At 44.5% G+C, this 23,282-nt stretch overlaps 1 protein-coding gene across 1 annotated transcript in view; it reads left to right on the forward strand.

Annotated features, from left to right (window-relative positions):
• The first annotated feature begins 13,134 nt into the window (after window positions 1-13,134).
• Window positions 13,135-23,282, forward strand: part of RGS10 (regulator of G protein signaling 10) — a 52,146-nt gene continuing 41,998 nt past the window's right edge. The window contains exon 1 of the mRNA XM_073595781.1: window positions 13,135-13,291. Coding sequence (XP_073451882.1) covers window positions 13,243-13,291 — 49 coding nt within the window. The 5' untranslated portion in view covers window positions 13,135-13,242. The remainder of the gene's footprint in view (window positions 13,292-23,282) is intronic.

Genomic DNA, 23,282 nt, shown 5'->3' on the forward strand with positions numbered 1-23,282 from the left:
TTTTTTATTGTGCATTAAAAAAAGAAACAAAATTAGACTTGCTATATGCCAATAGAACTTAACCAAAAAGTGCATTCTATGCATCCAAAAATATAGAAAATATACCAAATCAAATCATTATTCAACCAAAAAAATGTCAAAGCAATAACTCCAAGGCCAATAATAAAAAACACGTTATCTCCTCAGATTCTGCAACATGCCTGGTTGATGAACGGAAGCGCAAAATGAAAAGCGTGAATCAACACTCAGCACACTTCTACTAATATGAAATTAGCAGGAGCACAAAGGGTGGTGCTAAAGAGCTGAAAAAACATGTAGTACGTCTAATACGTCACTACATTTGTAATTGTTGGCCAACAATTGTGTGTCCGTGTATGCAAAACAAGTTTGGGCCAACGCCCTTTGGACAAAATTCCACGGTTTTGTTGGCCAACAATCCGATCGTGTGTATGAGGCTTTATTCTTCTGGGTGCTCAAAAAGGATGCCTGAGTGCCCTTCCAGAGCCTTCTGTTGTCTCTGAACTGCCTTGACTGCCTGAAATCCCTTGAGTTTGACTGACAGAATCTAGATGAATAGACTCTGGATCTTCACACCCTTCTGTCTTGGGGGAGCATGCCAGATTTTCCCCCTGTCACCCTGGAGATAGCTTTATCCAGCTTGTCGCCGAACAGTGCCTTCCCATCAAATTGGATTTTGCACCAGTTTTGCTTCGAAGCTAGGTCAACCGTCCAGGGTTTCAGCCACAAGGCCCTCTTTGCCATAACTGAATGCAGCAAGGCTCTTGCTGAACACCGAATTGTGTCAATGGCCGTCTCCCCGACAAAGTCTGCCGACAGTTTAAGTTCTTCCAAAGCTTTAATTATGTCATCCTTGGGGACATCCTGGTGTAAGGCCGTTTTCAATATTTTCTCTGATGGCATTTGACATAGAAGTGAGGGCGATAGCTGGTTTACAAGCTGCTCCTGCGGCTAAGTAGCTTCTTTTAAGATCTAGGTCAATCCGTCTGTCAAGCGGGTCCTTGAAGGACGCAGAGTCCTCCATCGGGAGAGTAATATTTGTTGCAAGGCGTACTACCGCTGCTACTACGGGCATGGAGTTCAGTGACCGTGTTTCTGACTCTGCCAAACGATACAACTTGTTAAGCCGGCCCAAGGAAAATTTCTTATCTGTCTTTGTCCATTCATTTTCAATGATTTCTAAGATCTCGCCCATCAAAGGAAAGACAATCTGTTTCCTTTTAAGGAATGGAAAAAACCTCTTGGGTTTTTGAGGTGGCTCCTCGGGGTCCTCCCAGGTAATTGCCGTCTTCACTACCTGGATGAAAGGTTGCACCAGAGCATAACTGTACCCAGAAGGATCAGATTCCTCTGAAGAGTCCTCCGAGAGATCTTCAGGTAATGAATCAAGCTGCACTGTTGAGCAGTGTTACAGCTGCCCTGTGAGTGTCAGGGGAGAGCTAAATCTCTCTGCCAATAAGGTTGGCTCAACTCTGGAGGTAAAAGCCATCTGTCACCTGACCAATAAGCTCTGAGTATCGTTTTATGGTAACCTATGGCTGCGCTACTTTGCTCAGCCATGTGGATTTATAAAGCGCATGCGCGTGCGTGGTTGCGTACCCCTGATGATGTCAGTTGTGACGAAATGGTCGTAGGGTCATTACGTTTACACGCATTGCGCATGCGTGATTTGTTTTTAGAGATGAGCAGAGCTTTTTTACTTCTTATCCTTGCAAGGAACGTATATGTGTTGATGTTGAATTTTTAAATAAATAAGCAAAAGAAATTCTACACTATTGGAGTCTCCTTTTTCTCCCTTCTTTTTGTAATTCACGGAATGCCTACGTCGGACCCATGGAAGTGCATGTCCACGGCTGCATAGGGATTGTTTCCTGGGAATGCGCCGTTTAAGGTGCTTTTCATTGCTGCTGAGCGGTCATCTATGAAGGAAGTCTGTGAGATCCCAGCAGTGTTTCCTGTTGTCCCTGTTGTTCTACTAAGCCTGTTTTGACCCCCCTGAATAAGGGCGGTCGCAAGCTTTCTGGTAAGCCTCCATTGCTTTACTGTAAGGTGACGGGCAGCACTAGTGGTGAAAGCTCAGACCCAGGGTCTTCCATTGGATATTTCCCATCTGGACATTTTCACTTATGAACTGTTTTTTTCATAGTTTTTTTACACTTTTTCTCACAATTTTTCACAATTTTGTGTCTTATGTGTATGCACTGTCAATTGATTAATTTCACATGGACTATTTATGATTAGATGCTAACACTAGTTTTAATCGCACCTGATTTCATTATTATTGATTTATTGGTATAAATTGCATTTATTGTCATTAAACACAAATCAATCACTTGTGGTATTTATCCAGCACTGAACCCCTACTTTTATCTATATCTTTTGTGCCCTCATATCAGGGTTATAGTGTTCAGCTGCAGGACATCCTTCATGTTTTTTTTTTTTAAATATTTTTTGAATGTTTTCAATATAATAATTTTTTTCTCACATTCTTCACGCACCTAACGCAATTCTTCCTTTTTTTAATTTTTACAAACAAAACAAAGTTCCTTCATCTCCTCTCATATCTAGCGTTCATGGATGATCTTGTGGTCTTCACAAAGGTCTGAACCACCTGAGATGAGGATCCCTGCAGATCTAGTCCGGCTAATTCAATAGCCAGGCTATTAAAAGAATTTCACTGGATTGGGGTGCTGCCATTGATGGTATAAAAGATCTTGATTTAAACGGGATTGGTGGTGCTGATGACAGCAGGAGGAGCAATGAAAACCAAGGCCCCCCTCGGCAAGTGGAAAGCACCTGTATGTTATAAACGTGTTCTGTCCAAATTTTCTAAAGAATCTTCATAATCAAGGGCACTGGAGGAAGATGAAGATCAATGGAAAAACCCATGATACTGTGAACCCACCTTTTTATCACTTCACCTTTGTACCATGTTGCAAATAACGGAAGTTACGCGGGCAGTGATGTAACACGTGGGAGGAGCTGGGTGACGCCGAGTGCAGGATTGCTCCTGTTATAGTGAGTTTAAAGGCATATTTACTCATTTTTAATGTAAGTGCATTTCTTTTTTAAAAAATTCTGGTTTGAGTTACATACTACACTAAAGGTGTCCTGGCTGACAGTGGCAACAAGATCATTCTAAGAAGCTTGTTTTATTATAGGACGCCGGTGCCTGCGCCTTAGAATCGGCACCGACGTCAGACGTCTAAGACATCGGCATTTATGTGAATAGACCGGTACCGGTGTGGAGTGCCTGCGTGTTAGAAGCAGCGCTGACGTCAGACGTTGAAGACATTGGCGTCTGCATAACCACATGCTGACCAGCCGCTGCAGTTGTACTGCGGCAGAATGGCACGGCTGGGCGAAACGACGTTATGTAACGTCGCTTCGCCCTGTGGCCACTAGGGGGCGCGCGCCCCCCAAGCTGATGCGAGTGCCCGGCGGTCTCTCCCGCAATCGCCGCTGAGACACAGAGAACCTGGAACTGTATGTGTAAACACACAGTTTCCGGTTCTCTGAGGGGAGAACAGACAGATCGTCTGTTCATACAGAGTATGAACAGATGATCTGTTATCTTCCCTGCACATTCCCCATCCCCCTTCAGTTAGAACACAAATTAGGACACATTTAACCCCTTCACTGCCCTCTAGTGTTAACCCCTTCACTGCGAGTGACATTTTTACAGTAATCAATGCATTTTAATCGCACTGATCACTGTATTAATGCCAATGGTCCCAAAAATGTGTCAAAATTGTCCGACATGTCCGCCATAATGTCACAGTCATGATAAAAATCGCAGATCGCCGCCATTACTAGTAAAAAAAAAAATTAATAATAAAAATGCTATAAATCTATCCCCTATATTGTAGACGCTATAACTTTTGCACAAACCAATCAATATACACTTATTGTGATTTTTTTTACCAAAAATATGTAGAAGAATACATATCGGCCTAAACTGAGCAAAAAAATTGTTTTTTTTTATATATTTTTGGGGGATATTTATTAAAGTAAAAAATAAAGCGTTTTTTTTTTCAAAATTGTCTTTCTTTTTTTTTTAGCGCAAAAAATAAAAACCGCAGAGGCGATCAAATACCACCAAAAGAAAGCTCTATTTGTGGGAAAAAAAGGATGTCAATTTTGTTTGGGTGCAAAGTCACATGACCGCGCAATTGTCAGTTAAAATTATGCAGTGCCGAATCGCAAAAAGTGCTCTGTCAGAAAGGGGGTAAAATCTTCTGGGGCTGAATCAGATAATAACAACAGCGCTGACGTATGACTTCCAGAGCATGGGGGAACAAGAGGGCAGAGCCAGCAGTGACAATGTCAAGCGTCTGCTCAGTGTCACCAATGCCGACATAGAGCTTTCCAGAGCATTGGAGACCGAGAGGGCAGAGTCACAAAGCTAAAGCTATCAGAACGAGGCCCAAAGACAGGGAAGCGCACCGTCATCAGGACCATCAATCCACCTAAACGAAAAGGTGGAGGGTGTGGCCATATCGCGTTGTCCCCTCCTAGAGACCGTACAATCTCTGTGTCGTAAGGAGAAGGACATATATGCCCAATGGGGCATGAGAGCTATGATTTTAGTGCCTCGGGCAATACCAAATGCAACAGCCCACACCCGCATGAGCCCAAATGCAAGGCATCACCATAGCGTGGCCACAATAAGGCCATACCGCAGAGGCACCCGTACGTAAAGGTGACAGGGATGTAGCGCCTGCAAAACATTAAAACAAGAATTTGTACCTATCGGGGTGTGTGAAGCCCAAGAAAAACTTCTGGATATAAACGGTCGTTTCCTAGCCATATAGATGAAAATATAAATACATATTTGTGCACATATATATGTATGTATACATGGTAACAGGTTGTCAGTAAAACCACAGATAAGGTGCAAAGGATGAAAAAAAATTTAGTATATGCATGTCACGCTTGTAAGATGTAATGTTACAGTCCCTGAAGGCCCAACACTCACTATAAAACCTGCAGACAAGGGGAGAAATATAGTCATTATGACAAATACACAATACAAAACAATGTGTAAAAAAATTCTTCAGAATTTATCTTGGTATAAACAAATCTCCAAAAACACTGTTGACAAATTCTATGACAAATTTTATTCGCTCATTGATGACACTTTCCTCAATGGTGTTATAAATAAAGACATCTGGGAATTCACTCGTACCAAACACCCCAAAATTCCAACTCTATACTGTCTACCAAAAATACATAAGGAGACTCATTTTCCACCTGGAAGACCCATTATTTCTGGAAGGGGTAGTATCACCGAAAATCTGAGTAGATACATAGATGCCTTCTTAAGACCACATGTGACAAATCTCCCATCATATATTAAGGATACCATACATTTATTACAAAATCTTAAAGATGTTTTTCTAAATCCTGATAGCCTATTGGTGGCAATCGATGTGAAAGCACTTTATTTCTCCATTCCTCACCACTTAGGCATTGCTGCAAGTAAACATATCCTCTCTCAATCACATAAGGATGACAAGAAGATCCATCAATTCTTTACTAAGGCACGTGAATTCATACTGTCTCACAACACTTTTATGTTTGTTGGATCCCACTACCTCCAGGTACAGGGGGTGGCTATGGGCACCTGTTGTGCCCCCTCTTATGCCAACCTGTACCTGGGGGAGTGGGAGCGATCTTTGTTGGACAACGAATTGACGTCATTAATGAGTTACATTAGCACCTGGTATCGATACATTGACGATATATTTATCATCTGGGAAGGCTCAGTGGAAAGTTTGAATTCATTCATATCAGCTATCATTAAAAATAACTTTAATTTAAATTAAATTTCACCATGATCTACAGCGATACTGAAATTACATTTTTGGATGTCAAAATTCACAAAAATGCAGATGATGGTCTCTCCAGTGGGCTCTACTGTAAGCCCACTGTGGGGAACACCATCTTGCATGCATCCAGTGTTCATCCCCAACCTTTAGTTCAATCCATTCCTTACAGCTAGTACCTCAGATTGAGAAGGAATTGCTCCACAGATGAGTGCTTCCATCTTGAGGCTAACCTTCTTAGACAGAGATTACTTAGCCGGGGGTATTCCCATTCCTGTCTTCAAAAGGCCTGGCTTACCTCTAAATAGGCTATCCCCAATTCAGTCCATCATGAATGCTGCTGCCAGGCTCATCCACCTTACAAACTGCTCAGCGTCTGCTATACCCCTCTTCCAATCCCTCCATTGGCTGCCACTCAACCAACAAGTTAAATTCAAGATACTAACAATAACTTGAAAAGCCATCCACAACCTGGCCCTCAGCTACATTACTAACCTGGTCTCAAAATACCAAGCAAATCGTTCACTTTGCTCCTCCCCAGACCTCCTGCTCTCGTGCTCCCTTGTAACCTCATGCCATGCTCGCCTCCAGGACTTCTCCAGAGCCTCTCCCATCCTCTGGAATGCTCTACCCCAATCTGTCCGACTTTCTCCTAATTTGTCCACTTTCAGACGATTCCTGAAAACTCTTCTCTTCAGAGAAGCCTATCTGGCCCCCACCTAACAACTGTACATTTTTTTTTCTCCAGCACATCCCCCACAGTTATTACCTCTTGTATCTCTTGACCTTCTCTCTTAGATTGTAAGCTCTAAGGAGCAGGGCCCTCTGATTCTTCCTGTATTAAAGTGTATTGTATTCGTACTGTCCACCCTCACGTTGTAAAGCGCTGCGCAAACTGTTGGCGCTATATAAATCCTGTATAATAATAATAATAAATGTCCAAAATTCCAGTGGTGGACTAGATAGCGGTGGAGCTGAGACAACCAGGTCAAATGGTGCCTGACTCCCCTGCTGGGAGGTAGGCAGCTAAGCACTTTGCATGGCACAAGAGTTCCCTCTGGCTCTTCACAGTCAGGCTCATCTTCCATGGTTGTAACAACACATACAGCTGCATACAGGTTAGGAACTCTCCGACGGCGTGATTTTTCTTCGCAGCCCCCTGGAGGCAATAAAGCTCCTGAAGCCTCCTTGACCTCCATGATGGTGGCCTCTATCCACTCCATCTCCTTGGCCACTTCCAAACCCATAGGGTCTTTCATTCATCCAGTTCCTCAATACCAGTAAGGATGAGCTCCGGCGTGTTCGCATGCTGCACGTGCCGAGCCCGCCAGGAAGTCGGCACGGCGAAGCGCTAATCACAGGCAGGGAGACATTTCCTGATCTCTGCAGCCGCACATCGGGACAATATCTCACTGCTTGTGATTAGCGCTGCGCCATGCCAACTTCCTGGCGGGCTCGGCATGTGCAGCATGAGCTCATTCTTAAATACCAGTATCAGGTACCGGCACCAGACTTGGCCGCACTCTCCACTAAAGTGTCATTTACCAGAGATTCTCCACAGGGGTGAACACTTTCTTAACATCCTCATACGCAGGCTCCCTATGACTGGGCTCAACCCCAGTGACATTGTAGGAACAAGGCTGCCATTTGCTGATAGTATGAGAAGTAGGGTTTGCAGAACTTGGGGAGCTGGGATATCCCTCCCTCGCTTGTACAGATGGATGAGCAAGGTCATCTTTTCCCACATTGCATGTTCCTCCCATGGGACTTTTGTCTCACAGAGAGGCTCTTGGTTCACCTCAAATAAAAAAGATTGTCAGTCCCCACACCAAGCCCAGGGTGCCACTGTTGCCATTAGTGAGGGCACACAGGAACAAGGGTCTCCACTAACCTCGATGGCAAAGGTCCTTCCTTGAGGTCCTCCTCAAACAAATACGCACCACTATGTCTTCGTAGTGTGACATTGTGTACCAGAGCTTAGCCCCTCTTCAACAAAGAGTGGCATGATGCTCCCACGGGTGCACATAGTAGACAAGTTCAGTACAAACTCTTCTGACATATTCCCAGTCTGGACTCCTCACATCACCACACCAACCAGGGATGCTGACATATCCTCTCCAGGCAGTGATGTACCCTATACAGCCATGTGTAAGCAGCTCTGATTTGCCGCCATCTCCTGCCATGCTAATCAAGGGTGCCACTCTGTTTCTTCTTCAGATAGGGTACGCACACACCTGTAAATGGAGAAACTCCACCATGTTCTATTCACCTTCTCCTGGCCTGAGGCGCACCCCCACTAATAAAGAATTGTCCACAGCAATGGCTTTTTAACGGTTTTACTGTAAACAACATGCCTTCCACTTTGCATAACGCAGTCCGTGTCCCACATTTCCAATACAAAGCATAATAGTACAACAGAACTTTACTCTTAAGGTCCAGCCATCTTTCCCTTCTCTGCACTGTGAGTCCCCTTACTATGGATCCAAACTTGAGTCTAAAGTATTGACCACTGCAATAAAAAGAATATCAGATGAGTTAAGAAAAAATGACTTCTAATCTCAGTTTTATATTTTAATGTTGTCAGACACACAAGGTGCTGTGATACTTTAATATAGAGTCAAAGTGCAGTGAGCCTATCAGAGACACACAGAGTGCCAGGAGCCTGTCATAGAGACACACAGAGTGCACTGGGACTAAACCCACAGCATGTCTTGAGATTGTCATAGAGACACCCAGAGTGCCTGGAGACTGTCATGGATACATAGAGCATCACAAGACTGTTATAGAGACACACAGAGTGCCGTGAGACTGGCATAGAGTGCCAGGAGATGTTAAGAGAGACATTCTGTGAAACTCTGAGAGACCCATCCAGTGCTCTGAGACTCTCAGAGTCACACATAGAGCATTGTGAGGCTGCCATATAGATACACAGAGTGCCATGAGACTGTCATAGAGACACACAATAAGTGCTATGAGCCTCTTATACGAGGGGCATTCAAGTCAAACTGGGACTTTTGCGTTTATATAACAACAGAACAAATTTCAAGGTATGGAAACTGCATTTATTTTTTTTACATACTCCCCTGCTACATTTATACACTTATTCCAGCATTTAACTAATGCCTGGAAAGCTTTGGCACAGATTTGCCAGTACGCCTGAACCATCCTAGGACAGCCTGCTTCACTTCGTCATCAGTGCACCACAGGAAGATTATGCAGAATCAGGCGTTCCACGTGCTGAATGTTCACAGGAATGACTGCGGTGGGTTAGGAACCACCACAATCCAGGATCGTCACTGACGGATGTACGGCCATCTTTGAAACGTTTACACCATTCAAATGTCTTACTTTGGCTGAGCGTCTCATCACCGTACTGTGCTTGAAGTCCTCTGTAGCTCTCCGCTGGTTTTATGCCTTTGTTCCCAAGAAACTTCATCACCACATGCTGGTCCATGCATGTACTATCGCTGTTGTCTGCCATCTCGATTGACGGTCTCTGGTTCTGGCCCGTGACATGTGTGACACCTATCAGTAATTGGACACACTTGCCACTTACTATTGGGTGTAGTACTGCCACGCCAGCATCCCTTTTTATACCTGTAAAATTAAAAGTCACGGTTTGACTTAAACGCACCTCCTAGATCCACACAGAGTGCTGTGAGACTTAGACATGCACAGTGAGACTGCCAGAGAGACACATTGCATGCTGGGAAACTGTAGGAGAGGTGCACAGAGTGCCATGAGACTGCGAGAGAGACACACATACAGGGTCGTCTTTAAGGCAGGGCAAAAGGGGCAGCTGCCCTGGGTCCTGTCATTGCTGTGGGGCCCAAAGCAGCTACCTCATACTTGCCAACTATCTTGGTTTAAATTCCCTTGTCCCTTGAAGTTTTAGTGCCGTGATGTGTCCCGATATCTCAGTGTGAAGTGTTGCTACTAATGCTGCCCAGCTCTGTCCTATTGTTGTGTACAGATGACTCACCTGCAGACCCCGTGTTTACATGTAAATAACTGGCATTGATGTGTATATATCGGCGGCATTCATATGTAAAAAGCCGCGGACCTGCGGCATTAATATTTAAATAGAGGTGGCATACATATGTATATATTCTCATTACATTGGGGCTTGGTGTAAAATCCTTTTATACACACTAGTGGCCAAGGTCCCCCTTAAATTAGTGGTCAGTGTAAATCCCTCCTTACATTGGTGTTTACTGTGAATGCTTCTATTACATTAGTGGTCAGTGTAAACCCCTATTACATTGGTGGCCAGTGTTGAAACTCCTCTTTATATTGGTATTCGGTAAAAAAATCAGTATTGCCATTGTTCACACCCTTCCCCCAGCACTGCCACTGATCCCAGGAGTTCTAGGTTCCCTAGGAGTTTTCTGTTTATTGATGGATCCTCTCACCACCCCAGTCCATGGTGTGCAGACAGGTGGAGAGCGAAATTGCATGGAGGGGGGGGGGGCCAAAAGAATGTTTGCCCAGGGTCCAATCAGTATTAAAGAGGGCCCTGCACACATAGTGCTATGAGACTCTGATAGAGAAACACAGAGAGCCCTGAGACTGTCAGACACACAGGATGCTGTGAGACTGTCAGAGTGACATGAGACTGTCAGAGAGACACAGAGTGACATGAGACTGTGAGAGAGACACAGAGTGACATGAGACTGTCAGAGAGACACAGAGTGACATGAGACTGTCAGAGAGACACAGAGTGACATGAGACTGTGAGAGAGACACAGAGTGACATGAGACTGTCAGAGAGACACAGAGTGACATGATTACAGAGCAAAAAATTGCGCTAGATAGTGGGAATAGTAAACAAAATGACATATGCTCCCAACGACAGGTGCCAAAAAGTCACACTGAGTAAAATAAAACGGAGTTAAAAAAACAAAAAGATACAAAAATTGAGTGCATCAAAATATATAGTAAACAAAATATAGTGCATCAAACATATGACTGCAGATATGTGTATAACAAAAAATATAAATAAAATAATATACTAAAAATTAACTAGAAATTGTCCAATGACTTAATGAAAGTGAAAAAAAAAACAAGAAATCAATCCATATTGCAGAAAGGAAACATAAGAAAAGGTCCAATTGTGATGATAATCCAAAAATGATGTGCCGTGAGGTTCCACACTAAAGTGACAAGTGAAAAAAAATTATATCCTCCACCACAGAAAGGACTGCCGCTTACCAGAAATCGGTGGTCCCTTATTACAGGGGACCACACTGGACGAGTGGCTGTAACCCCAGCCTGGGATCTCACTGGCATGTACTGGACTCCTCAGCATCAGCAGGAACGATCAACAGATGGATCGGTATAGTGGGCAGTATGTTCACCAAAAAAACCCCAAAAGCCTCACATAGTGTAAATCCTTAACATTTATTAAGATTATAAAAAAGACAAATGAACACTTACAAATTGAAGGATATTATAAGGCAAGATAAACATAAAAAGATGAGCTGTCCGGCTTCCAAACAGCCCATAACTTCCGGGACTGGACACGCAGCGGTGACGTCAGAATGTAGCTCCTCCTCCCTAGGTCGTTTCGTCACTAGCGGACGTGGTCATGAGGCTGTCAGAGTGACATGAGACTGTCAGAGAGACACAGAGTGACATGAGACTGTCAGAGAGACACGAGACTGTCAGACACAGAGTGACATGAGACTGTCAGAGAGACACACCACATGCTGAGAGACTGTAGGAGAGGTGCACAGAGTGCTGTGAGAGAGACACAGAGTGCTCTGAGACTGTAAGAGAGAAACGCAGAGTACTATGAGACTCTCATAGAGATACACATGGTGCCCTGAGGCTGTCAGTGAGACACGCAGAGTGCTGTAAGACTTTAAGGGCTTGTTTAAATGTGTTTTGAAATTTTAGATACCATAAACGCCTTAAAAGAGCCTGCTGTGTTAGGATGCAATGTGGACGCATCTTTGCTGCGTTTGCATTGCATTAAATACAACGCAATACAAAGCCCAGCGAACGTGACCATGTGAACTACGGTGCCAGCTGCAGTGGACATAATTTGTACAGAGCCTTGACAGACATCCGTGAAGCTTTAAATACCCAGATGAAATGCCTGTTCTTCGAGCACGTGTAAACTTAGAAACACACACATAGGGGTGGGTTTACTGAAGGCAAATAGACTGTGCACTTTGCAAGTGCAGTTGCACTAATTTTTTCTTAGTAAATGTAAAAAAAAAAAAAAAAGTGCTTGCACATGATTGGATGATGGAAATCAGCAGAGCTTTACCGCATTTACTAAGCTGTGGGGATAATGAGTGCAACTGTGCTTGCAAAGTACAGTCTATTTGACTTTAGTAAATCCACCCCATAGTGTGATGAGACTGTCAGATAGACAGTGCTGTGAGACTGCCAAAGAGACATAGAGGAGTTGATTTACTAAAAATGGAGAGTGCAGATTCTGGTGCAGCTCTGCATAGAAACCAATCAGCTTCTGAATCTGATTGGCCAACAGCACAGCTGCACCAGATTTTGCCCTCTACAGTTTTAGTAAATCAACCCCAAAGTGCTGTAAGAGTCGGAGAGACACCCAGAGCACTGTGACACGTGGAGAGGCTGTGAGATACAGACACACAGAGTGCTGTGAAACTTTTATATAGAAGCAAAGCAAGACTGTAAGATCCCATACACACTCTTAGATTTTCTGCATATTTTTGTCTTTAGATTTACCAATACCACATACCTCCCAAGTTTTTGAGATGGGAATGAGGGACACCTATTAGCAAAAGTATGTACAGTAAGCATAGGACACACCCCCTGCTACTCCCCCTTAAAGGAGAATTATCAAAAAAAAAAAAGATTAGTTAAACCCACAAGAGATTTTTTTTTTCACTTCTATTCCTTTATATTGGCTTTTGAAATTTGCAAATGCAGCAATAGAAATTGGATGAAATGTTTAGCACTGGGAAACACTTTTTAAAAGATAAAAAGTACATTTTCTATACAACTATATAGAGCAGACCAAAATGAGGGACAAATGAGGAGGAATGAGGGACTTTGTTCCAAATCAGTGACAGTCCCTCGAAATCAGGGACAGTTAGGAGCTAAGATACCATATAATATGAGGTCAAACCTTAGGAGTTTCAATTTGTATGCAATCAGGCAGGCCCTTGCACTACATGGTTTTGGTAAATCTGAAGGCAAAAATCTGCAGAAAATCTAATAGCGTGTATGGAGTCTTAGAGAGAGGTAGAGAGTGCTGTACTCATAGTGCTGTGAGACTGTCATAGAGACACACAGAGTGCTGTAAGACAGCCGGGGGAAGGGAGGGATCTGTGGTTTTGGAGGGAGGGGGGCCCATCGGGCTGCACAGCTGCAGAGCTAAGAAGAGACAAATCCAGAGGTGCAGAAGATGTTCACGCGGGCAGTCACCCGGCTGAGCAGAAAGAGACCACCATCAGGTAGGAGACCCCACATTGTGTTGTCTCAGTCCTGGGTCACAACTGCCACAATACTTTGTGCTTCCAACTCTGTGTGCTGTCTACCTTCCTCCCAGGGCCGAGCCCCGATGTGCAGTACCACCCTGAGAGGGGACCTCACTCACTGACACATTCAGACATTTCTCTGCTGTCCGCCTCTCTATGTACAGTATGTGGGAGTGACAGCACATCAAGTACCATTCTGTCCTCCCTACTCTGATCCCTGGCAGTGCCAACACTGGGAGTGACATAGAAATGACTGCCCATCGGGCAAAACTTAGCTGGAGGTCACCTAAGATACAGTGACCTGTGAGACACAACCGATGGGGAGGGATTGGCTGTATGGTCCCCTCCAGCTCTCTGTATCAGGTACATGATGGGGATTATAGTGCACCACACCCAGGCTGGCCGCATGGCACTATGCTGCCAACTCATTGTAAAAGACGATAGGACTAGTATAGAAATGTGTCAATATTTAGTGGTTTAATATAGAGGTACATGTTACTTGTTGGTATACACTGAATTGGTATATGGGTACATGTCAGTATACAGAGGGATATTATAGGGGTAGCATAGTGGTACATGTCCGTATACAGGTAGGCATTATTTGGGGAACTGTTGGTATAGAGGCACATGTCAGTATACATAGGAAAATTATAGTGGTAGTAGGTGTACTTGTATACAGAGAGGTATTATAGGGATTTTTTCAGCATATAGAGAGGTATTATAGGGGTATTTGTCCATATACAGCGAGGTAGTATAGGGCTACTTGTTGGCATACTATGGGGTAGTATAGGGGTACATGTCAGTATACAGAGAGATATTATATGGATTCATATCAGTATTATAGGGGTACTTTTTAGTAGACGGTGTGATAGAATAGAGGTACTTGTTGGCATACAGTGGGGTGTTATAGGGGTACATGTCAGTATACAGAGAACAATTATAGGGCTTCATGTCAATACACAGAGGGGTATTATAGGGGTACTTTTTCCATATACGGCGGGGTAGCATAGGGGTACCTGTCGGCATACAATGAGGTTGTATGGAGGTACTTGTCAGTATACAGAGGGGTAATTATAGATTTCATTATCCGTACGTAACAGGGTATTATAGGGGTATATGTCAGTATACAGCAAAGTAGCATAGGGGTACTTGTCAGTACACAGCGTGATAGTATAGGGGTACATGTCAATATGCAAAGAGGTATTATAGGGGTTCATGTCAACATACAGAGGGCCTGTACAGAAGTACAAGTCAAAATGCAGTAGTATAGGGGGTACATGTCAAAATACAGCAGAGTATTAAGAAATATTTTGAAATACACAGTAAAGTAGTATGGGGTATGCATGTGACGATATAACAGTATACATCAGGGTATTATTGGGGTATTTGTTTGTATACAGTGAGTTACTATGGGGTTCAGAGGGACATTAGCGTTCACATAAGAGGAAATGTGAGTAGTGAAAGGGGAAGTTTAGGCATTGTCAGTCTGGAGGAGATTGCGATACATCCTCTTCATTCTGTTTCCAGCTGTGACTTGCAGAGGACGTATTGGGAAGACAGGACCGGGCCTGTCCCGTGCATAGTGCTAGAGGAGGGCAAAGTCTCCAATGTCTACTTGTGGATCTGCTAAGGTTGTAGAGATATTGGGGGAGGGGAATTTGTGCCTCTTGAGATAAAAAATGTATGTGCATCTGATTATATGGAATATAGTCCATGTGGTTGTGCATAATATAAGACCTATATAGAACAGATGTTAGAATGCTGTACTACTGTACTAAGGTCATGTGATTGTACAGTCATTTCCCGTGGGGCTGAACACTGAACACCACACTCAGCAGGCCAATGTGTGGCGATTGTGACATGTGCATATATATATATATATATATATATATATATATATACACACACACACACAGTTGTGCTCAAAAGTTTGCACACCCTGGCAGAAATCGTAAAATTTTGGCATTGATATTGAAAATATGACTGATCATGCCAAAAAACTGTCTTTTATTTAAGGATACTGATCATATGACGCTATTTATTATCCCATAGTTGTTTGGCTCCTTTTTAAGTCATATTAATTACAGAAATCACCCAAATGGCCCTGATAAAAAGTTTAGATCCCCTGAAATATTTGGCCTTGGTGACACACTAAGGTTAAAATGACAAAGGTTAATTTCTCACATATGTGGCTTTTAAATTTCAAATAGTGTCTGTGTATAAATAGTCAATGAGTTTGTTAGCTGTCACGTGGATGCACTGAGCAGGCTAGACACTGAGCCATGGGCAGCAGAAAATAAATGCCAAAAGACCTGCGTAACAAGGTAATGGAACTTTAGAAAGATGGAAAAGGATATAAAAAGGTATCCAAAGCCTTGAATATGCCAATCAGTACTGTTCAATTACTTATTAGGAAGTGGAAAATTCAGAGATCTCTTAATACCAAGCCAAGGTCAGGTAGACCAAGAAAGATTCCAGCCACAACTGCCAGAAGAATTGTTCAGGATACAAAGGAAAATCTACAGGTAACCTCTGGAGAAATACAGGCTGCTCTGGAAAAAGATGGTGGGGTTGTTTCAAGAAGTACAATAGGGCGATCCTTGAACAGAAATAAGATGTATGGTTGAGTTGCCAGAAATAAACCTTTACTGCACCAATACCACCAAAAAGCACGGTTACAATATGCCCAACAATTCCTTGACACTCCTCACAGCTTCTAGCACACTGTAATCTGGAGTGACGAGACCAAAATAGAGCTTTATGGTTACAACCATAAGCGCTATATTTGGAGAGGGGTCGACAGCAACAAGAATACCATCCCCTCTGGGAAGCATGTTGGTGGTTCGCTGATGTTTTGGGGTGTGTGAGCTCTAAAGACAAGATTGATGGCAAGATGAATGCAGCATGGTGTTAGAAAATACTTCCAGACAATTTGCATTCTTCTCCATGAAAGCTTTGCATGGGACGCTTTCTGAATTTCCAGCACAACAATGACCCTGGCCAAATTAACCCTCCAGTGGATACAGTAGAAAGAGATGAAGGTTCTGGACTGACCATCACAGTCTCCTAACCTTAATATCATTGAGCTTTCAAACATGCGGTTCATGCAAGGCGACAAAAGACTTTGCATGACCTGGAAGCATTTTGCCACAATGAATGGGCAGCTATACCACCTGCAAGAATTCAGAGCCTCATAGACAACTATTACAAAAGACTGCATGCTGTCTATGCAGACTTTTAAACAGGGCTAATTTCATTGGTTTACTTGTTGCCATGTTTTGTTTTATGATTGTGCCATTCTGTTATGACCTACAGTTAAATATGAATCCCAAGGGAAATAAAAGAAATGTGTTTTGCCTGCTCGCTCATGTTTTCTATAAAATGGTACATACTATTACCAATTCTCCAAGGGTATGCAAACTTTTGAGCTTGTATCTATATCACAGAGGAGAGGGGCAGAGTAGTTGTTCTGAGAGTATAGAGAATAGCACAGAGAGGAGTGTGGCGGAAAGCTCCAGGAGTAGAGAGTGGAGGGGAGTGGTGGGAGGTCCAGGGAGCAGCGAGTGGAGGAGAGCAGTGGGAGGTCCTGGGAGCAGTGAATGGAGAGGAGTAACAGGATGTCGAGGGGGCAGTGAGTGGAGGAAAGTGGTGGGATGTCTGGGGAGCAGTGAGTGGAGGAAAGTGGTGGAATGTCTGGGGAGCAGTGAGTGGAGGAAAGTGGTGGAATGTCTGGGGAGCAGTGAGTGGAGGAGAGTGGTGGGAAGTTTTAGGAGCAGTATGGTGAGAAGATTGGTGGAAAGTCCAGGGGCAGTGAGTAGAGGAGAAGGGCAGGAGGTCTTACATGCAGCATACTAAAGAGAGAGCTGAGAAAGGAGGAGAGGGCCATGGATTGTAAAATCTTGGGTGAGAACCCTCCTTCCTCAGCCAGAACACTCAAGATGGATCGTGGATGGGTCTTCCATCATGACAATGACCCAAACATACCTCCAAGGCAACAAAGGAGTGGCACAAGAAGAAGCACAATAAGGTCATGGAGTGGCCTAGTCAGTCTCCAGACCTTAATCCTATAGAAAATTTATAGAGGGGACTGAAACTTCTAGTTGCCAAGCGACAGCCAAGAAACCTTAAGGATTTAGAGAAGATCTGTAAAGAAGAGTGGACCAAAATCCCTCCTGAGATGTGTGCAAACCTGGTCACCAACTACAAGGAACGTTCTACCTGCCAGCAAGGGTTTCCCCACTAAGTACGATGTCATGTTTTGCTTGGGGATCAAATACTTATTTTACTTACTGAACTGCAACTCAATTTATAACATTTGTATCATGTGTTTATTTTGGGTTTTTGGTTGATATTCTGTCTCTATCATTTAAAATACACCTATGATAAAAAAAATATAGACCCTTCATTTTTTTGTAAGTGGGCAAACTTACAAAATCTGCAGGGGATCAAATAATTATTTTTCCCACTGTATGTATTTGCCTTGGTTATATTTGAACATGTTGGGTTACGTCTAATTTGTCTTTTTTCCAAACTGAACACACCCAGGTTTTCTAACCTTTCCTTATAAGTAAGAGTTTCCATGTCTTGTCTTCATTTAGTTGCCCTCCTTTTAACCCCCTACAAGACTTCTATGTCCTTTTTACATTGTGTACCTCATACTGTGGATGTGGGCTAATGTTATTCAAATAGAGGAAATTCTATGTCAGCAATCATGTGTATTTACCTCCTTATTTACACATCCTAAGATTGTGGTCATAATTCACTCTACACCTCTATTGTTTCACAGTTCTAGCCTTTACATCTCTTAAATATTATTAACTCAGTTTTTTTTATTTAGCACTTGTAAAAAGATAAAAAAATAAATCTGAAAATCTGTCTCTCCCCTATTCTAAGCATATTACCATACGGGCATGTGTCCATGAAGGACAGTAGTAATATAATGTAGCTTAGGGAGTTTACCTACACTAGTTCTCTATGTAGGGCAATTGTAGCCGTATTAGTGCACTTGGAACAACACATATGAGTTCTGTCCTTGATACTTTTATAATTTGCAATAACAGTTACATTTTCAAGAAAAACTTTCCAGGTGGATTCCGACCATATGGGACATCAGCCGACAGCAGACTTTAGCCCGTTGTCAGCTGAAAACGGGTCACAGGAGTGCAGAACAAACTGCACTCCTGTGACCTACAGGCAGTGCCGGGACAGGGTCATCTAGGGCCCAGGGCGAACATGCCAAATTGAGCCCCCTACAAAGCTGCATTGGGGGGGCCCTGCACTTTACCTTTCCCCTTGTAAACATGTACTACTCCTTCCCAAGCTCCTTCTTGTTTAGGGGATGAATAAATATATTTTTCTTGACCCAATCAGTTCAATAGAGGGGCCCAGAAGGTGAGAGCTGAGGGACTATTTTTTCATTTTTGGGGCCGAGGTACACCGGGCTGCAGGCTGCAGGGCCGGATTAACATGGGGCTATTGGAGCTGCAGCTCCAGGCCCCTCCCTCAATATAGGCCCATACCAGTGGCTTATCTGTGTTAAGTCCTGAAGGAAGAGGAGCCCTCTGTGCACTGCACACATGGAGGAGACAAGTGTCAGCCGCTGCAGCCAGTCCTGTTTCTGATGATGCCTGCCTCCTATCACAGGATCTTTTCCACTCACACAGATCTACAGTGTCTGGGAGCTGCAGGCAGCTGTCTGGGGGAGGGGCGCTGATGTCATCCTAACCAGCAGGAGTCCGGGAGGAAGGAAATCTCCCATGCTGTTGAGAATAGACGAGGTTAGTAAACTTATTAGGGAGGGAGGATTGTATAGAAGCTGACCTGGGTGGGTGTAATGATTGTGCTCCCCCCCCCATGTAATGTGCTCTCTTGTGTCCACTATGTCATGTGCTGTGCCACAAAGTGGCCATTATGTCATGTGCAGTGCCATGCAGTGCCCACCATGTCGTGCAGTGACCACCATGTAAATTGCTGTGCGGTGCCCCCCACGTCATTTGATGTGTTGCACCCACCATGTCATGTGCTGCGCCATGCAGTGCCTACCATGTCATGTGCTGTACACAACATGTAATGTGCCGTGCATTGCTCACCATGTCATGTGCCATGCAGTACCCACAATGGAACGTGCTGTGCAGTGCCCACCATTTAATGTCCCGTGCCCACCATGTAATGTGCTGTACTGTATAGTGCAGTGCCCACCATGTCAAGTGCAGTGCCCACCAAGTAATGTGCTCAGCTGTGCCCGCCATCTCACGTGATTTGCCCACCATATAAGGTGCTGTGTTCACCATGTGCATGTGCTGTGTTGTGCAGTACCAACCATGCCATGTGCTGTGCCCACCATATCATGTGCTGCATTGTGCAATGCCAACTGTGTAATCTCTTGTGCCCACCATGTAATGTGCTGTGCCATGCTCACCATTGAATGTGCTGTGCAGTGCCCACCATGTAATGTGCTGTATTCATGTATCCACCACGTAATGTGCTGTATTCATGTATCCCCCATGTAATGTGCTGTATTCATGTATCCACCATGTAATGTGCTGTGCCCACCATCTAATGTACTGTGCTCCCCCCCCCCCATGTAACATACTCTGCTGTACCATTCATGTAATGTAAAGTGCTATTACCACCCCCCTCCCCATGTAATGTACTATGCTGTGCCCCCCACAGTCCCTCTCTCTCTCTCTCTCTCTCTCTCTCGCCCTCTCTCGCCCTCTCTCTTGCCCTCTCTCGCCCTCTCTCTCGCCCTCTCTTTTGCCCCCTCTCTCTCTCTCGCCCTCTCTCTTGCCCTCTCTCGCCCTCTCTCTCCCCTCTCTTGCCCTCTCTCTTGCCCTCTCTCTCTCTCTCGCCCTCTCTCTTGCCCTCTCTCGCCCTCTCTCTCGCCCTCTCTTGCCCTCTCTCTTGCCCTCTCTCTCTCTCTCGCCCTCTCTCTCGCCCTCTCTCGCCCTCTCTCTCTCCCTCTCTCACCCTCTCTCTCGCCCCCTCTCTCTCGCCCTCTCTCTCTCTCGCCCTCTCTCTCTCTCTCGCCCTCTCTCTTGCCCTCTCTCGCCCTCTCTCTCGCCCTCTCTTGCCCTCTCTCTTGCCCTCTCTCTCTCTCTCGCCCTCTCACTCGCCCTCTCTCGCCCTCTCTCTCTCCCTCTCTCACCCTCTCTCTCGCCCCCTCTCTCTCGCCCTCTCTCTCTCTCGCCCTCTCTCTCTCTCTCTCGCCCTCTCTCTCTCTCGTCAGTGTTTGGCGGAGTGATCTGTGAAGTGCTGCGGCTACTCTTACAGGTGCCAAGACTGATGTGAGAGAGCTGACAGGGAGGGAACAGTAAAACGAATAGGCGCGGAGTGGCGGTGGCGGCAGGTAGTGCGGCGGATAACGCGGCAGGCACTGGGCAGCACACATTGAGTGAGGTGTCACACCCATTGTGATATCCTAAAAGAATCATCCAACGTCCTCCCAGTGCCTTTTAACATCTTATAGCTTTAGGATAATCATCCACACAGGACAGCAGGTGCTCTATGACTTTGTCAAAGTGTGTCACATGGCTGTTGTTGACTTTATTGTGAATGTACTGTGGGGTACAATCTGTAACAAGTCAACACCCAACAGCCATGTGACACACTTTGACAAAGTCATAGAGCACCTGCTGTCCTGTGTGGATGATTATCCTAAAGCTATAAGACCAAATGCACACAGGATGTTTAAAAAATGCTCCTCCTCTTGGCAGTAGCCTTATGGCAGAAAAAAAAGCCTGACACTTGTAAAAGTGTCCTATGCTTTTACAGGCGTCAAGCACGTGGGCGTTAATTCATTTCAGTGGCCAGAATAATAATTTAGCACTTAGCTCAAGTGCTAAGTGCTAAACACCTGTAAACGTGCCTAAATGCCTGTAAACATCCCTGCCACTAAAAGATTTTAGAGTTTAGAAGGTTTTTAGAAAAAAACACCGGTGTGCATGAGGCCTAAAGATCATAAGGCACTGTGAGATGCTACTTTACACTTTCGTGCAGCCAGGAGTGTGTGTATATTTGTAAAGGCAACTGTCAGGTTTCATGTGGAAGTCGGGGAGGGGAGGAGCCAGGTGTGGGGCGGAGTCAAAGCGGGCCCCATGATTTCTGATTTCTAACAACGGCCCTGCCTATACTACCCACATCTGCCACTATACCACCCTATACAACTCACATCTGCCACTATACCACCCTATACTACTCACATCTGCCACTATACCACCCTATACTACCCACATCTGCCACTATACCACCCTATACTACCCATATCTGCCACTATACCACCCTATACTACCCACATCTGCCACTATACCACCCTATACTACTCACATCTGCCACTATACCACCCTATACTACTTACATCTGCCACTATACCACCCTATACTACTCAAATCTGTCACTATACCACCCTATACTACCCTATACTACTCACATCTGCCACTATATCACCCTATACTACCCTATACTACTCACATCTGCCACTATACCACCCTATACTACTCACATCTGCCACTATACCACCCTATACTATTCACATCTGCCACTATACCACCCTATACTACTCACATCTGCCACTATACCACCCTATACTACTCACATCTGCCACTATACCACCCTATACTACCCAAATCTGCCACTTTACCACCCTATACTACTCACATCTGCCACTATACCACCCTATACTACTCACATCTGCCACTATACCACCCTATACCACTCACATCTGCCACTATACCACTCACATCTGCCACTATACCACCCTATACTACCCACATCTGCCACTATACCACCCTATACTACTCACATCTGCCACTATACCACCCTATACTGCTCACATCTGCCACTATACCACCCTATACTACCCTATACTACCCACATCTGCCACTATACCACCCTAAACTACTCACATCTGCCACTATACCACCCTATACTACCCACATCTGCCACTATACCACCCTATACTACTCACATCTGCCACTATACCACCCTATACTACTCACATCTGCCACTATACCACCCTATACTACCCACATCTGCCACTATACCACCCTATACTACTCACATCTGCCACTATACCACCCTATACTACTCACATCCAGCACTATACCACCCTATACTACTCACATCTGCCACTATACCACCCTATACTACTCACATCCAGCACTATACCACCCTATACTACTCACATCTGCCACTATACCACCCTATACTACTCACATCTGCCACTATACCACCCTATACTACTCACATCTGCCACTATACCACCCTATACTACTCACATCCGCCACTATACCACCCTATACTACTCACATCCAGCACTATACCACCCTATACTACTCACATCTGCCACTATACCACCCTATACTACTCACATCCAGCACTATACCACCTTATACTACTCACATCTGCCACTATACCACCCTATACTACTCACATCTGCCACTATACCACCCTATACTACTCACATCTGCCACTATACCACCCTATACTACTCACATCCGCCACTATACCACCCTATACTACTCACATCCGCCACTATACCACCCTATACTGCCACTATACCACCCTATACTACCCAAACCTGCCACTATACCACCCTATACTACCCATACCTGCTACTATATTGCCCTATACTACCCAAACCTTCCACTATACCACCTTATACTACCTATACCTCCCCCCAACCTCCTTGTGGTGCCACCCCCCCCCACACCTCACATGATACCACAGTGTCCAGGGCAGCGGGCAGCTGCTCCTCATGCCAACCCCTTGTCACGGACCTGCCTACAGGAGAAGTATAGCCAAAATAGCTTTGACTATACTTCTCCTTTCACTATGTTTGCTATGATCTTATTTTAAACATATAATTCACAAGCCTTACTCATCCTCAGATTTATTCCTGCTTCAAGCCACAGCAATCCCAGATGGCAAAAAGAGAGTGAGCTGCTTTCAATCACCTTTCAAGAGACCC

The sequence above is a fragment of the Aquarana catesbeiana genome, linkage group LG08 (assembly GCF_042186555.1).
Source record: "Aquarana catesbeiana isolate 2022-GZ linkage group LG08, ASM4218655v1, whole genome shotgun sequence".
Taxonomy (NCBI): domain Eukaryota; kingdom Metazoa; phylum Chordata; class Amphibia; order Anura; family Ranidae; genus Aquarana; species Aquarana catesbeiana.